Source organism: Meles meles, chromosome 17, assembly GCF_922984935.1.
Source record: "Meles meles chromosome 17, mMelMel3.1 paternal haplotype, whole genome shotgun sequence".
Classification (NCBI taxonomy): Eukaryota; Metazoa; Chordata; class Mammalia; order Carnivora; family Mustelidae; genus Meles; species Meles meles.
The window spans coordinates 63,352,656-63,368,977 of NC_060082.1; the positions used below are offsets into that span (position 1 = coordinate 63,352,656).

General features: G+C 42.3%; 1 protein-coding gene across 1 annotated transcript in view; it reads right to left on the bottom strand.

The window, feature by feature from the left end:
- Positions 1 to 16,322, bottom strand: part of FMN2 (formin 2) — a 371,607-nt gene that overhangs the window by 201,586 nt on the left and 153,699 nt on the right. The window contains 1 exon segment of the mRNA XM_045983452.1: positions 11,697 to 11,784. Coding sequence (XP_045839408.1) covers positions 11,697 to 11,784 — 88 coding nt within the window.

Consider the following 16,322-nt stretch of genomic DNA (forward strand, 5'->3'; position numbering starts at 1 on the left):
GGGGGAGTGGGAGAGGGAAAAACAGGCTTCCTGCTGAGCAGGGAGCCCACTGTGGGGCTGGATCCCAGGACCCCGGGATCATGAGCTGAGCCAAAGGCAGACGCTTAACTACTGAGCCACCCAGGTGCCCCACTATTTGATTTCTTATGATCACATGTAAATAATCATTGGTCAAAGCAGTTTTAATAAATTTTACAACAAATTCAGAGGGACTTGGCTGAAAACTGCCACTGGGCAAGTAGAGAACTTATTGTATTCATGTTTGACCATGAGTAAAGAGCTAAGTTATCAGCATGAGGTATCATTACTGCGGTCATGCTCAAAGATATGCCATTACGTAACTTTTTAAGCCATTTTATCGGATGTCTCAGCACACAGGGCTGACTATATTTCTGATCATATTTCTAGAATGTACCTAGTAGGAATAGGACACAGGTGGCTCCTGAGGGAAATGTGGAAACTGCCAAGCACTTCTTCCTGTCCTCATCTCTAGCACTCTCAGACCCTTACTTCATCTGACAGGATACAGAAAACCAGAAAGCATCCTAACGGCGGCCACTTTGGGGTGCTGAAACCTCACTTGTCGAAACACTCAGAATCTTAAAGCAGTTAGTTTTAAAACACACACGGGATTCTAGTTATCAAAAGAGCTTTATGCGACCCGCCACCTCCGCCCAAATAATGGTCTGAATCCCCACGCCTCTCAAGGATCACGCAAAAGGAATATTGTCGCAAAAACTGCACCTTCAACACACAGTGGGACAAGGGCCACCGTTGGTGTGATTAGTGACGCACTCAGACAAGTCTCTGCGCTCAAATCTGGGCTGCACCTTCACAGGCGCCCCATGCGTCCTGGGCAATTCCTCTAACAATCCCCCGATGACTGTAAAAAACAGATACTGGTTGCAGGGGCAGACATCCGAGCTGAGCTGCAAGGGGCTGCGTCTCCAGGCCTCACAGAGCCTATAGGGGAGAGGGAGTAGGGGTGGAGGGGGAGGGTGCGGGACAACAAAATAAACAGGCGAACACTTGATACATAATCAGATACGAAGTCCAATGAAGGAAAGAATATCCACGTCCCAAGCTCACGGTTTCAGAACAGCCTAATTGTGTTTCTCCTTCCCATAAAAACATAATCAAAGAGCCCAACTATGGAACAAATGTCATAAAAAAATAGAAGCTAAGTTCGACCCGGGTTTTTTCTGAGCCTCTAATGCAAGATTTGTAATAATTCATTTTCCCTTGATTTAATCATCTGTGTGTGACTTAAAATGATTTAGGAGGTCTTTCTTTTTCTAAGAGACTCTAGGTAATGAGTTTATATTTTAAATTAAAACATATTCTGATATTAAATTTCTGAAAGTAGGTTTTAATGAAAGTGAACCTATCTCACACGCGCTTTTCTCCACGACAAGGCTACAATTGATGAAAAGCCTACTGGATGGAGCCCACTTTCTTCTCAAATTTCTAATTCTAAGTGACTTTACATTTCAATGAAAACCATTCACTAAACCTCCCAACAGCATTTACTAGTTTTTTAATGTCTCAATAAATATAATAAACAGGTCTTAAAACTCCATATCCCATGTGAAGAAAACACTTAGAATGAAGGTTTAAAAAAAAAAAAAGGCATGAAGCAGTTTCTAAGTGAGACTTGTAACCTTGAGTTTCATAAAGAAACCAGACACTGGAGAACCTATTTGGAAACACAAACACTCCCCACCCTAAACCCAATTTTTGAGAATATTACAAAAATAAACAAATGATTATAGATAAACTTTCTTATGGTAATTAATAGGCAAGTGAAAAGGCTGTGTCTCCGAGAAGGAAACCAGAAATACTACAAAAAAAGACCAGAAGTTTGTCATCTACAACTTGTTTGGTAGAAAATTCCATAAGAACAACACTGTCCAGTGGCAGCCCAGCAGGAGAGAACTGCTATGTGTAGGCTATGAAAATACGCAGCAAGAGTTCCCGTAAGTTCCCACAGTTCAAAAGGGCATTTCCAGGTGTTTAAAGAACTGTGTTTAATACTTCATGCTCAGAGCTAGAAGTAGTTTAACTGTCAGTTTAATAAGATGTCAAAGCAGGAAACGGAAGTATCTGTCCTGTCTCCGCTTCTACTCTTGGTCCTTCCAAGACTCGCTGTAACTAACAAAGCCAAACTTCCCCCCTCCCCGCTACCCCCCCCCCCAGGAGCCACCCAGACCCAACAGCGGTACCTGTGGAATATGGGAGCTCACAGCGCCCAGACACGATGGTTAAGAAACCACACAGTTGGGGAGACCCGCTCCCTCACCTTTCAAATTTCTAAAACAAACTGCTCTCCTTGCTGATACAGGAGAGCCCAAAGATGGGTGCATGCTCACCTTCTAAGGGCTGCTCATATAAATAATCCTCGGATTTGTCTCCATCCAGAAAACAGAGATGGGCACAGCCCCGTAACAACCCATTATTTCAGGAAGACTGACAGAAAACCCAAGATCCCCTGCCTCGGTTACAGGCCCCTTGAACTTAAGACTCCCACGTGCCCGCTATGGTCTAGCTCAGTTCAGGAACCCCCAAAGCCTATTAACACAAGGTGTTTCCTAAGAAATGCAGAAAGGCGAGGAGAGATTGAATATTGACCGTTTACTCTGTGCGTGTGTTTGCGTACACGCGTTTACAGGAAACAACTCATTTAACTCATTTCACAGGAAATAACTCATTTAACCCTTTCTTCCAATGGGAGATGAAGAACACGGCCCGAGTTCTTACTCAGCTGACCCGCAGCAGAACTGGGGTTCCCGTCTCTCTCACTCAGCTGGTGTCGCTAACAAATCTCACGGACTGGGTGGTTTGAACAGGAATTCAGCTCTCACAGTTCTGGATGCTGGAACTTCTAAGGACCCTGTCCCCAGTGTGCACAGCCTGTGCCTGTTCTTCTTCTTGAAGGATGTTACTTATCTTATCATGGGAGCCACCCTCATGAGCTCCTGTAAACCTCATTATCCCCCAAAGGCTCCCCGGGGTCAGCACAATCCCATTAGGGATTAGGGCTTTCAACAGACAAATCTGGGGTTTGAGGGGAGATGAAGGTTCTGCCCCAAATAAAATCTGAGCAGCATGGCTCTGGAATCAGGCTCTCTTAAGCAACGTTAGTCTGCACTTAAAAAATAAAGGGAAAAGCCAGGAAGTATAGACAAAAGGAATAAAGAAATATGATTAGAGGGGTGCCTGGGTGGCTCAGTGGGTTAAAGCCTCTGCCTTCAGTTCAGGTCATGATCCCAGAGTCCTCCGATCGAGCCCCGCATCGGGCTCCCTGGTAGGGGGGGAGTCTGCTTCTCCCTCTCCCACTCCCCCTGCTTGTGTTCCCTCTCTCACTGTGTCTCTGTCAAATAAATAAAATCTTTTAAAAAAAAGAAAAGGAAAGAAATATGCATAGAGCATAAGTACAAGATGAAGCAAGCATCCCCAAGGACTTAACTAGGCACATTCCTATAAACTCTCTGAGCATCAGTCACCTAGAAAAAAGGCACAGAAAGTCCCATGCCCTATGTGCCACAAACTTTTGACAAGTAATCACAACCTGCTCTTGTTCATGATAAGCTGAGCGCAATATGCCTTTTCGCTAACAAATCTGTTTAGTTCAATCAAGAACCAGCAACTCCATTAATTAATAATTCTTTTTAAAATCATCTTCCTCCTTTAATTCATAGCTGGAAAAAAGGTCCGCTTCCCTCTCTAAGGAACGGAGTCAATGAGCAAACTGGGGAATTTGCATGCAATGACAAAGGAATAAATGAAATTTGCTAAACATATTTTCCAGTGCTTTAGTAACGCAAAAAGCCAAAACAACTGGAGGCCAGAAGTACTGTGCCTTTCTGCCAATTTCTCTTTTTGCATATGTTGCATATTCTCATTTTATTAGGAAAACACGGGTCCTCATTCTGAAACAAGCGAGTACACTGTAGAGGGCTGTGAACTGGGAGCCAGAGGAACCGATACCCATTCTCACTCTATTAAGGTGAAGCCCCAGGCAGGTTGAATCTGAAAGCCTCCACTCCCTGCGTTGTACAACGAAAATCAACTCTCTTCTGGACCACTTCACACAGCTACAGGCTGACCGCATTCTATCGCCCTTTGCTTTATTGACTTGGCAGATACTGCGTTTTGTTTTTGTTTTTGGGGGGCTTTGGGGAGGTTTTGTTGTTTTCTACAAATTAAAGGTTTGCGGCAACTCTTCAGGCAAGTCTGTGGGCACCACTTTTCCAACAGCATTTGCTTGCTTTGTGTCACTGTGTCACAGCTTAGAGATTCTCATAATACCTCAAACTTTTTCATTATTATTATACTTATTATGGTGATCTGTGCTCAGTGATGATGACCCACCGAAAACTCAGATGATGGTTAGTGTCTTTTAACCATAATGTATTTCCTAATTAAGGTATGCGATGAGGGAGCAGAAGGCCGGCTGAAGACAAAGCAGTTGACCTCTTGCAACCCCCCCACCCCCACTCCTGGGGGGGACAGGTGCGACATTCTTCCAGGAAGCTCCCAACCAGATGTTAATACCTTGCAAGAGGGAAAAACAACTTGAACTTGAAAATGGTGAGACCTCTGGTATAGAATACCTACTCCCTAGCATATGAAAGTTATTTTGAAACCTCCTTTTCCTTACTTCCCCCAACTCTGGAGTATGTAATCAGCCACTCCTCAAGACCCCAGCGCAGCTGCTCTTTCTCTCCACGGGTCCTGTCCCCGTGTTTTAGTAAACCACCATTTTGCACCAAAGGCATCTCTAGAATTCTTTCTTGGGCCTCAGCTCAGGATCTCATCCCACCGAAGCTCACCTATATTCAGAAATCATATCAGCTTATTCACAATTTTTTAAACATGATGCTACTGTGCACTTAATACTATAGTATAGTGTAAATTTTATTTGCACTGGAAACCAAAACCTTCATTTAACTCAGCTTATTTTGATATTTGCCTTACTGTGGTAGCTGGAACCAAACCCACAATATATCTGCGATATGCCTGTATTGGCAAATAACAGAAGGAAGGGGGTTGGGGGAGAGGTAAGAATTCAAGCCGATATTCAAGCCTGTGTGTCTTGTTCATCAAAAGCAACTCTCTTTTTAAATACCTGCCAACCTACGTGATTTCTTCCTACACAGTTATTAGGACACGGCAGACTTCACTGGGATTTCTGATTTTTTGTTTAAAGATGTATTTATTTGAGAGAGAGACAGAGAGCATGCGCAGGAAGGGCAGAGAGAATCTCAGGCTGACTCCGCAACACAGGGCGTGATCTCCCGATCCTGAGATCAGGACCTGAGCAGAAACCAAGAGTGGGATGCTTAACAGACTGCACCACCCAGATGTTCCTGGAATGTCTGATTTAAACCTAAAAGCATGTCATTGTCCTTGTAAGGTATCCTTAGCTACATTTTTTAAAAAACATTTGAAAAACCAGTCATTAGGCTTAGAGACCAACAAATAAAAAGAACCATGATTTTATTGACCAGGTGGTTTACATAACTATCTCATTTGATGTCAAGACACACGATTTTCACAAATCATGATTAAAAAGGATAGAAATTTTTACAAGGACCTAATTTAGTACATGTTGCCCATGGGTTCACCATACTAGTTGACTTTAGATAGGACAGACATTAAAAGGAAGAAAGGATGGGGTGCCTAGGTGGCTTAGTCATTAAGTATCTATCTGCCTTCGGCTCAGGTCATGATCCCAGGGTCCTGGGATTGGGCCCCACATCGGGCTCCCTGCTCAGCCGGAGGCCTGCTTCTCCCCCTCCCACGCCCCTTGTTTGTGTTCCTTCTCTCACTGTCTATCAAATAAATAAATAAAAATCTTTAAAAAAAGGAAGAAAGGAATGAGGGCCGGGATGCATGGGTGACTCAGTAGGTTAAGTGCCTGCCTTCAGCTGGAGTCATGATCCGAGAGTCCTGGGATCCGTCCTGCATTGGGTCCCTGCTCAGCAGGGAGCCTGCTTCTCCCTTTGCCTGCCACCTCCCCTGTTTGTGCTCGCGCTCTCTCTCTCTCTCTGACAAATAGATAAATAAAATCTTAAAAAAAAAAAAAGGGAAAGAAAAGACAGGAATGAGGACCTTCAATACTTTAGGAAGAACAGTCCTGGAAGGTTAGAAACTTACTTCTATGGATGAGATCATTAAATACATCTAAGGTATCTCTTGCTACAATATCTTTTTTTTTTAAGATTTTATTTATTTATTGGACAGACAGAGATCACAATTAGGCAGAGAGGCAGGCAGAGAGAGAGAGGAGGAAGCAGACTCCCTGCTGAGCAGAGAGCCCCATGCGGGGCTCGATCCCAGGACTCTGGAATCACGATCCGAGCCGAAGGCAGAGGCTTTAAACCACTGAGCCACCCAGGCGCCCCGCTACAGTATCTTTAACCTATTTTGAGGACATGTATACCGGGGGAACGTAATAATGTATAGGAGCCAGTTAAAGCTTCAACTTAAGGGGCAGTGGCTGTTGAATACCCATACCTCAGGGATGGTGGGCCAGCACTATGTAGGAAAGGCCATACTTCCTCAATTGCTTTCATGAGCGTTCTGTAGTTTCCTGAGTACAGATCCTTTACCTCTTTGGTTAGGTTTATTCCTAGGTATCTTATGGTTTTGGGTGCAACTGTAAATGGCATTGATTCCTTAATTTCTCTTTCTTCTGTCTCATTATTGGTGTATAGAAATGCAACTGATTTCTGTGTATTGATTTTACATCCGGCCCCATTGCTGAATTCCTGACCACAGGTAGGGAAAAGGAGGGAAAACTGAATGGGAGGTCATCAGAGAGGGAGCAAAACCATGAGAGATTCTGGACTCTGGGAAACCAACTGAGGGTTGCTGGAGGGGTGGTGGGTGGGGGACGGGGTAACTGGGTGGTGGGCGTTAAGGAGGACTGTGATCTGATACGCACTGGGTGTGACTGATGAATCACTGACCTCTACCTCTGAAACTAATGCTGCACTGTATGTCGCCCAATGGAACTTAGTTAACCTATAAAGTATTTGTTTCAGGGGTACAGGTCTGGGATTCATCAGTCTTACACAACTCACAGCACTCACCATAGTACACACCCTCCCCAATGCCCATCGCCCAGCCACAGCAACCCTCCTAACGCCTTCCCCTCCATAACTGAATTTAAATTATCGAAAAAGAAAGGCCATACTTCAGAGGCAGATATTACAAGTTACTAGATCAGTACCCAAGGCTTTGCTAATTAGCATTCTTATATGTGAAGTGGACATTTACCGGTGAAAGTAAAGATACGAGACATGTGCATTAGCTAAAATCTCCTAGAGAGACTCCACTCCACCCCTGTCCAGAGACCTAGCATGAAAACTAAGCAGAGTTTATAGCCTGGATCTTTAAGGACGCTGCCGGAGGCTTCAGTCCCTGACTGGTCATGGGTCCAGCTACGCTCTGAGTTAGACTTCTAGTTCCCAGCAACAGATTATAAGGTGATGTGTTTCCTACCTCTGTGATGTGTTTGTAACAAACTGGAACAAACCTTTCAGCCAAGATATTGATGAGAGTAGCAAAAGGACAGAGAGCTAGATACCCTCAGGTTTACCAAGCAGGCTTTTCAACCTGTTTAATTTCCTGGCCAATAAATAGTTGAGATATATATATAAATAGATAGATATAGATAGATAGATCTCTAGATAGATCTATCTAGATATATCTATCTATATAGTAATCTATCTAGATATATCTATCTATCTATATAGATATAGATATATAGATATAGATATAGATATATAGATATAGATATATAGATATAGATATAGATAGATAGATATAGATAGATATAGATAGATAGATATAGATATAGATAGATAGATCTATCTAGATAGATCTATCTATCTATATCTATCTCTATATATATGGAGGAGAATTACATCAGAAACTTGTTTCCATGTGATCTGATAGTAGCGTTACTCTGCACACCGTGTCCGTGCAAACTCTCCACTTTGCACTTGCTGCCCAGGCAATGTTAGTCACAGCGCCCCCTTCCACTCTTAACGGTAGCACAGTTTGTATGATAAGTCACATGAATATTCTACCTACTAGTGAGACTGTTGGGGGTAACACTGAGCCTTATGAAATTTCAAAGTGCCCTGCAGCTACTATTTCCTACGAAAAAGGTCCTGGAGCTGTGACTACCACACTGACTGCCCAAATACGGCCGGAATGCGGTATGCACACCTCCATCTCTTTTCACCAAACTCAGCTCCAAAGCTGCAGGGTAACTCCCACCAGGAAAATAACAGGCTGGGGGTGTGAATCGATCCTCCCACTGAGAGTGATTTAAAATGTGGGATAAAATATATTTGTCAAATATCTGAAAAAGCATCAAGGAGCAGCCAAGAGAGGAAACACCAGGCTAAAGAAGAGAGAAGGCAGGAAAACGAGCCAGTTCAGAAACTGTAAGGCCTATCCCAACGAATCCGAAATTTCTGCTGACAGCCTGAAGAGCCAAAGGCCAAACATCAAAGCTCAGACCCACCCAAAGTAGAGATTCCAGACTTCCATGACAGTAAACTAGAACTCGAAGGGCTACTGGCCCAGGGGAACCAACTCAGGCGGGGGAGAAGTCAGCAATGCCGCAAGGGATCCCAAAAGCCTGATTTCAGGAGAGCCTAAAGCCATAAGGACCCTAAGCTCTAGCACACTAGGTAAATCAGTTCTGCAAAGCACCTCATCCCTGACTTTAAATTCTTCTAAACCACTGGAGTGTTTTTGTTTTGTTTTTCCCGGGAGGGGGCACACCGCAGTTTCACCCTTCCCGTTGGAAAACTGGGATGATTTACAGGATAGTTTAGAAGTTACCAGACACATTTACAACTACGTTAGAGCCGCTCAGGTCTTCCCTGTAACCTTGCGTGCGTGGGCACACACGGGTAAGTATTTGGGCCCGCGTCGCCTGTATTGCCACAGGAGTGAACTCAGTCAACAATCCCGCCCTGTGACTCTGTGTGACACTGAGGACACCACATGTGCTATTGTAGAAAATAACCTTGGAGTCTCAGCTGGGTGTGGTGTTCCACGGATATGGTGGCAAGACCACAATTAGACTTCTGGCACCTCTAGTCCAAACCTTCCACGCTAATTACTCTAACGCGGAACTTCAAAAATAGAAACATTACAAAGTAAACCCAACCCTAGCCTTTTCTGGAGTTTTGGTGAGGGAAAAGAGAAAAAGAGGGAAAAACACTTCCTGCTGTTTTACAATGTTGCCCATACTCTGTTTTTAAGATCCCAAGACTGGTCGCAGACCAAGCACCATCTTGGAAAAGCCGCTCCCGTGATGAAAAGAGCAGGCCCCGAGAGAGAAGGCCCCAGTTTAGTCTGTTCCGAGAACGGGCTCTGAGACCTTGGAAGGGAACCACCACCAAAAGGTCTCCGTTTGCTCCTCCGGAAGATGATACCGGAGGTCTGGATAAAGTCTGTGGCTGCTTCTCCAACCAAAATCCATGATGTTTATGCTTCTGTGGATTTCTCAGTGGAGGCCTATCCTGATAGAAGTCAAGTTCATTCTAGAGGCCACAAGTGATTCACACATGAACATCACGGTTCCAGACAAGACGCGGAGACAGACAGGACTTATTCACTGCAAGGCATCCCACTTGCTCCTTCCGACTTCAACTCGAAGGCGGCTGTTTTTTTTTAGAAAACCGTGTACAGGGTTTCAAAGTGACTCAAGCAATCACTTCACATCCTAATAGGATAAAGTTTATGCATAATTCTGTGTGACCCTCCAACTACTGACGTTCACGCCGTGTTATTGTTAGCATTGCATGTTAAGCTAGCAAATTTTCAATGAACTCTCACTGGCTTTACCGCAGACACAGATGTTAGGTGGACTCCTTTGCTCATAAGGTTCTCATTATTAACTCAACCCGGGCTGAATATTTGACTGAAGGAAAGGACCATATCATTATTTTCAGATTTCATTCTATGACTTAACTGGGATACATCTGCCAGCTTTAGAAACGCCAAGTACTTCTTGGCGCCAGCCTTGGTGTCCCGTTCTATGACTACTCCCCCCAAATGCTTCAGTTTGAGGAAGTCTCCTCCCCATCAAAACAGTTTCATAAAAACTTAAATTATGATTAAGAGTTACTCATCAATTGACAGAGCATACCAGGCCTGTGCTATTTATGAATTATTCCTCACAATATTTTAAGGCTAACAAATAGAATCCACATTCATACAGGGGTGAGCTAGAAAGCCAGTTAAATGTTTTCATGATTTATAAAGTCTGTGCTCTACTTGAAACCATATTTCTTTAATAGGTAAACTGGCATTCCACTGGATAATTCAATCTGCTTTAAATCTACTCTAAGGCTCTGAACAGCTTATGGGGGTTCCGAATAGATTTCCTCTGTGTACCTTTGGGCAGTATCTCTCAGCATAAATGTGATAGGAAGATACGGCACAGGAATGCCTGTCAATTACAGAGCAGATTTCTAGTCCTTAAAACACCAACACTAAAACCACTTAGAAAACTTTAAAATCAGCCCACTCTAAACATAGGGAATATGTTATAAGCCTGGTTAAAGACAGAAATCAAAACAACATAAAAGTAATAACAAAAGGTCCTGATATTACTGCTTCCCTGGGTCTGGACCACCAACAGTAATACACGTGGGCAAGCGTCGTTTGAAACTATCTTTGATGGTTATTAGAAAAAGTAATTCAATCCCTCTAGGCATAGAAAAGCCCAGGGGTTCACATATAGTAAATAACTGAAGAGTTAGTCAAATCAACTATTTGAATAATAGCTATTCAATTATTATTTAGTTATTAAATAACTAATTCATAGTTATTCCATTATTACTCAGTAACTAAATAACTGAATTAATGTTTTCCAAATTCAAATATCCAAATAACTGAAAGAAGAGGGACGGTTTTCCACCCTAAGAAGTTATACATAATAAACGTGATTTTGTGATTCTTTCCGCATCTCATCGTATCTCGGAACAGGAAGACTAAGAGAACATGCCCTCTCACTTGTCCAATGCTTTATAGACATCCGCGACAAATGATCATTCAGCCTCTTGAACGCTTGAGTTTTCATCTAACTACTACTCATGGCAATCCAGTCTACTATTCAACGTCTCTAATCCTAAAAACATTCTTAAAATAGTAACATCAAAACAAGCATCTGTGTGACTCCTACCCTGGTTGAAACCAATCTGTTAGAAAATTCATGCTAGCTCATCGAACACCTACGATTCGAGTTTCCATGTACTTACCTCTCCAGTACACTCTCTTCAGGTATTTTCAATGGCTGAGACACACCCCACTATCACTCTTGTTTTTGAGTCACTCTTTGAACATGGCATCCAGAACTAAATACCTCAGATATAGTCTAATTAGCTATAGAGCGCAGTGGGACCAGTATTTCGGATGAATTAAAAGTGAACTATTTATTAATGCAGACTAAATATGTCCCAATGGCAATTAGGCTTTTAGCAAAACATAGAAACAACATAAAAGTCAAGTTACTGGTAACCCCTCCAAAAACGATCATCGCAGGTAGCATTTACAGAAACATACTAATCTCAAAAAACTCTAAAATAACTTTAACACCAAACCGCACATCCTCCAGCCCAAATTTAGGTATTCGAAAGCTCAATTTTTATTTTTCTACTTACCATGTTGTATATCTTTCATATCTAAATGAAGGCTAGACATTAATATGCCAACTGCTTGTGATCTTTTGTTGCTTAATAACTTGACCACCTGCCCAAAGAAAGGAAAAGAGGAAAATGTTAATTTGTGATATGCTTGATAACATGTCCTTTTTAATCCTAAATGAACAACATACAGCTTAAAGTCTAGTATTCAAAATTGATCTGAAAAAGAACTTTTGTGTTTTATGTCTTTCATCTTCAAAATCAACTGTCTTCACCCATTAGCTCAATGGCAAGCTCTTTACCAGTCTTTTGAGAGACTGTCAGTGAGTAAAATTTCTAACAGTTCAGTAAAGTAGTTTGGTCTCTATGAAATAAGAATTACACATTTGATCATTTGTAGCCTGAGATTTTAAAAGTGTCTTTTTTTTTTTTTTAAGCACAGAGGCCTTTATATTTTTTTTCCATTTTATTTTCTTTTCAGTGTTCCAAAATCATTGTTTATGCCCAGGGCTCCATGCAATCCGTGCCTCCTTAATACCCACCACCAGGCTCACCCAACACTCCACCCCTTCCCCCTCCAAAACCCTCAGTTTGTTTCTCAGAGTCACTTTCATGATGTCGGGCCTTAAAACTCTGGTCAGCAGGTGAAGGGTAAAGTCTACACCCAGGGCATTTGCTACATCAGACCTAGTAGAAAACGTGTTTTGATTCTGGTCCTTCAGAAAGCTGTTTACCTGGCAGTCCCTCTCATTCTGCCAACATTCATTCTCCCTTTCATTCTGCATTTGGCCGACATTTTGTGGGGAGCCTTCCAACTCCTCAGAAGGGCCAACCACAAAATCCCCCACACGCGTTTCTCCGAGCTTCTCATGGAAAGGACTGACACCCCACGAAAGAAGGTATATGTACACACACACACACACACACACACACACACACACACACGCACGCGTGCGCACTTTGATTAACTTGCTCTTTAAACATTTTATGAAAGTTCAGCTAAAATATTAGAACTTAAATATGAATCCATTCATACCTCAAGGATTTCTATCAATACGGTTCTCCTCAGAAGTGCACAGAAACTTATTATCAGAAAAACAAAAGGCATGTATTCTGTCCTCAGAAACACTGTCTAGGGGACCCCGGGTGGCTCACCAGGTTAAGCCTCTCCCTTCGGCTCAGGTCATGATCTCAGGGTCCTGGGATCGAGCCCTGCATCGGGCTCTCTGCTCAGCGGGGAGCCTGCTTCCCCCCCTCTCTCTGCCTACTTGTGACCTTTCTCTGCCAAATAAATAAATAAAATTTTAAAAAAAAAAAAAAAAAGGACGGAAGGAAGAAACACTTTGTAACTCCAGGTAGATACCACCTGGGTCCCCTCCGTGATGCTCTGACAAAACTGAAGGGACCCCCATCCACATGTCAGCGGACTGCTCTGCCGCACCCACAGGCTGATCACACCCTCCCAGACGCTCCTGACTCCGCAGCTCCTGGCAGCCCTTCTCAGGCCTTTTCAAGGTGAATTATTCTGATTTCACCTTAAACACAGGCATCTTTCAGAGTTCTGTTCTCAGCACTTTATCCTGTTCACTTTATGACCTATAAGTTCCCCTCTACAGACATACACACCAGCACTTACAAATTCATTCTTGTAACTGTGTCTTCAACTCTACACTATCCTACTTTCCTAACAGATCTCTGCACATAAATCGCTATTGGACATGTCTAAAACCAAGCTCGTCATCATGTTCACCCCAAAACCTCTGCATCTTCTCCTCTTTTTCCATGTGCTGAAATAATGGTGCCACATTTTCCACCCACCGACTAAAGTCAGAAATCTAGAAGTCAGCCTAGACTCTTAATCTACTTCATCTCAATACTGTGGTCTAACAAGTCCTGTCAATTAGAACCCCTTCAAATTGTTGGAACCCACCCTTCCTCTTCAACTGTTGTCAGAGTCTATTTCTATGTTCTATCTTACAGAGATCAATGGGAAAATTTTCCAACTAGCCTCCCAAATCTAGTGCAGTGGCTCTCAAAGTGTGCTCCCCGGACCATGATCATCACCTGGGCACTTAGAAAAATGCAAAATCTTGGGCCCTGTCGCAAACCTACTAACCAGAAAGTGTGGCTGTCAGATTTTTCCTCAATCTGCACTTCAAAAAACCTTCTAAGTGACTCTAGAATCATTGATGACTCTCATTTCTTCTGTCCATTCTCCAAACTGACACCCAAGTACCATCTCTAAGACTGTGATATTTGCACGTCCTTCCTCGCTCGTTAAACCTGAGTGGCTCATATTTACATGTTAGTGTTTTACTTTTTATTTTTTTAAAGATGTTATTTATTTGACAGAGAGAGAGAGATCACAAGTAGGCAGGGAGGCAGGCAGAGAGAGAAGGGGAAGCAGTTTCCCAGCCGAGCAGAGAGCCCGATGTGGGGCTCGATCCCAGGACCCTGGGATCATGACCTGAGCCAATGGTAGAGGCTTTAACCCACTGAGGCACCAGGCACCCCTACATGTTAATGTTTTAAAAGGTTGTACAGATTTCCAGTCCATGGCCGTGGACTATCTTTCCATTTATTGTGTCATCTTCAATTTCTTTCATCAATTTGTTATCGTTCTCACAGTACAGACTGGAAGAATTAATATTATTAAAATGTCTGTACTACCCAAGGAAATCTACAGATTCAATGCAATCCCTATCAACATATCAATAGAATTTTTCACAGAACTAGAACAAATAGTCCTAAAATTAGTATGGAACCACCAAAGACCATGAGTAGCTAAGGCAATCTTGGAAAAGAACAAAAGTAGAGGTATCACAATCCCAGATGTCAAGACATACCACAAAGCTATAATAAAACAGTATGGCACAAAAACAGACACACAGATCAATGTAACAGAATAGAAAACCCAGAAATAAACCCACAATTATATGATCAATTAACCTACAACATAAGAGATTAAAAATATACAATGGGGTAAAGAAAGTCTCTTCCATAAATGGTGCTGGGAAAACTGGACAGCCACATGCAGAAGAATGAAACTAGACAAGTTTCTTACACCACACACACAAAAAACAAACTCAAAGTGGATTAAAGACCTACATGTGAGACCTGAAACTCCCAGAAAACTCCCAGAAAAGCAACATAGGCAGTAATCTCTTTGGCATGGGCTTTAGCAACATTTTTCTAGATATGTCTCCTCAGGTAAAGGAAACAAAAGCAAAAGTAGATTATTAGAACTATACCAAAATAAAGAGCTTTTGCATATGAAGGAAACTATCAACAAAATGAAAAGGTAACCTACTGAATGGGAGACGGTGTTGGCAAGTGATACATCCAATAATATAAAAAGAACTTATATAACTCAATACCAATAATAATAATAATTACCCAAGTAATAAATGGGCAGAGAACCCGAGTAACCTTTTTCCAAAGAAGACCTACAGATGGTCAAGAGACACATGAAAAGATGCTCAACATCACTCATCATCAAAGAAATGCAAATCAAAGCCACAATACGGTACTGCCTCACATCAGGCAGAACAGCTAGTATGAAAAAGACAAGACGTAACAAGTACTGGTGAGAATATGAAGAAAAAGGAACACTTCTGACTGTTGGTGGGAATGTAAATTGGTGCAGCCAATGTGGAAAACAGTAATGAGGTTCCTCAAAGAATTAACAATAGAAGTACCATCTGATCTAGTAATTCCACTACTGGATATTTACCCAGAGGGAATGAAAACACCAATCTGAAAAGACATATGCACCCCAATGTTTACGGCAGCATTATTTACAATAGTCAGGATATGGAAGCAAGCCACGTGTCCATTGGCTGATGAATGGATAAAGAAGATATGGTATATACATGCACTGGAATATGACTCAGCCATAAAAAAGGAATGAAATCTTGATGTTTGTGACAACATGGTTGGACCTATAGGTTATTATGCTAAGTGAAATAAGTCAGACATAGAAAGACAAATGCCATACAATCTCACTTACCTATGGAATCCAAAAAAGAAAACACATGAACAAACAAACAAAAAAACAGAAATAGACCCATAAACACAGAGAACAAATTATTGGTTGTCAGAGCGGAAGAAGGTAGGCGTATGGGCGAAATGAGTAGAGTGGGAGAAACAGGCTTCCTGTTAAGGAATGAATACATCATAGGAATGAAAAGTATAGCATAGAGAATACAGCCAACGACACTACAATGGTGACGTATGCGGACAGATGGTAGCTATGCTTGTGGTGAGTAGAGTATATTTTAGGAAGATGTTGATTCACTATGCTGCACACCTGAAATTCACACCATGTGTCAACTATACGTCAATTAAAAAAATAAAGTGTCGGGGCGCCTGGGTGGCTCAATGGGTTAAAGCCTCTGCCTTTGGCTCAGGTCATGGTCCCAGGGTCCCGGGATCGAGCCCCGCATTGGGCTCTCTGCTCAACGGGGAGCCTGCTTCCCTTTCTCTCTCTCTCTGGGTGCCTCTCTGCCTACCTGTGATTTCTGTCAAATAAATAAAAATCTTTAAAAAAAAAAAAAAGTGTCCCATAGACTGTTCACTTGCTTTTTCTGTTATAATGCAAGTGAACTTATGACAAACTATATTTTACATGTGAAGATTATAGGT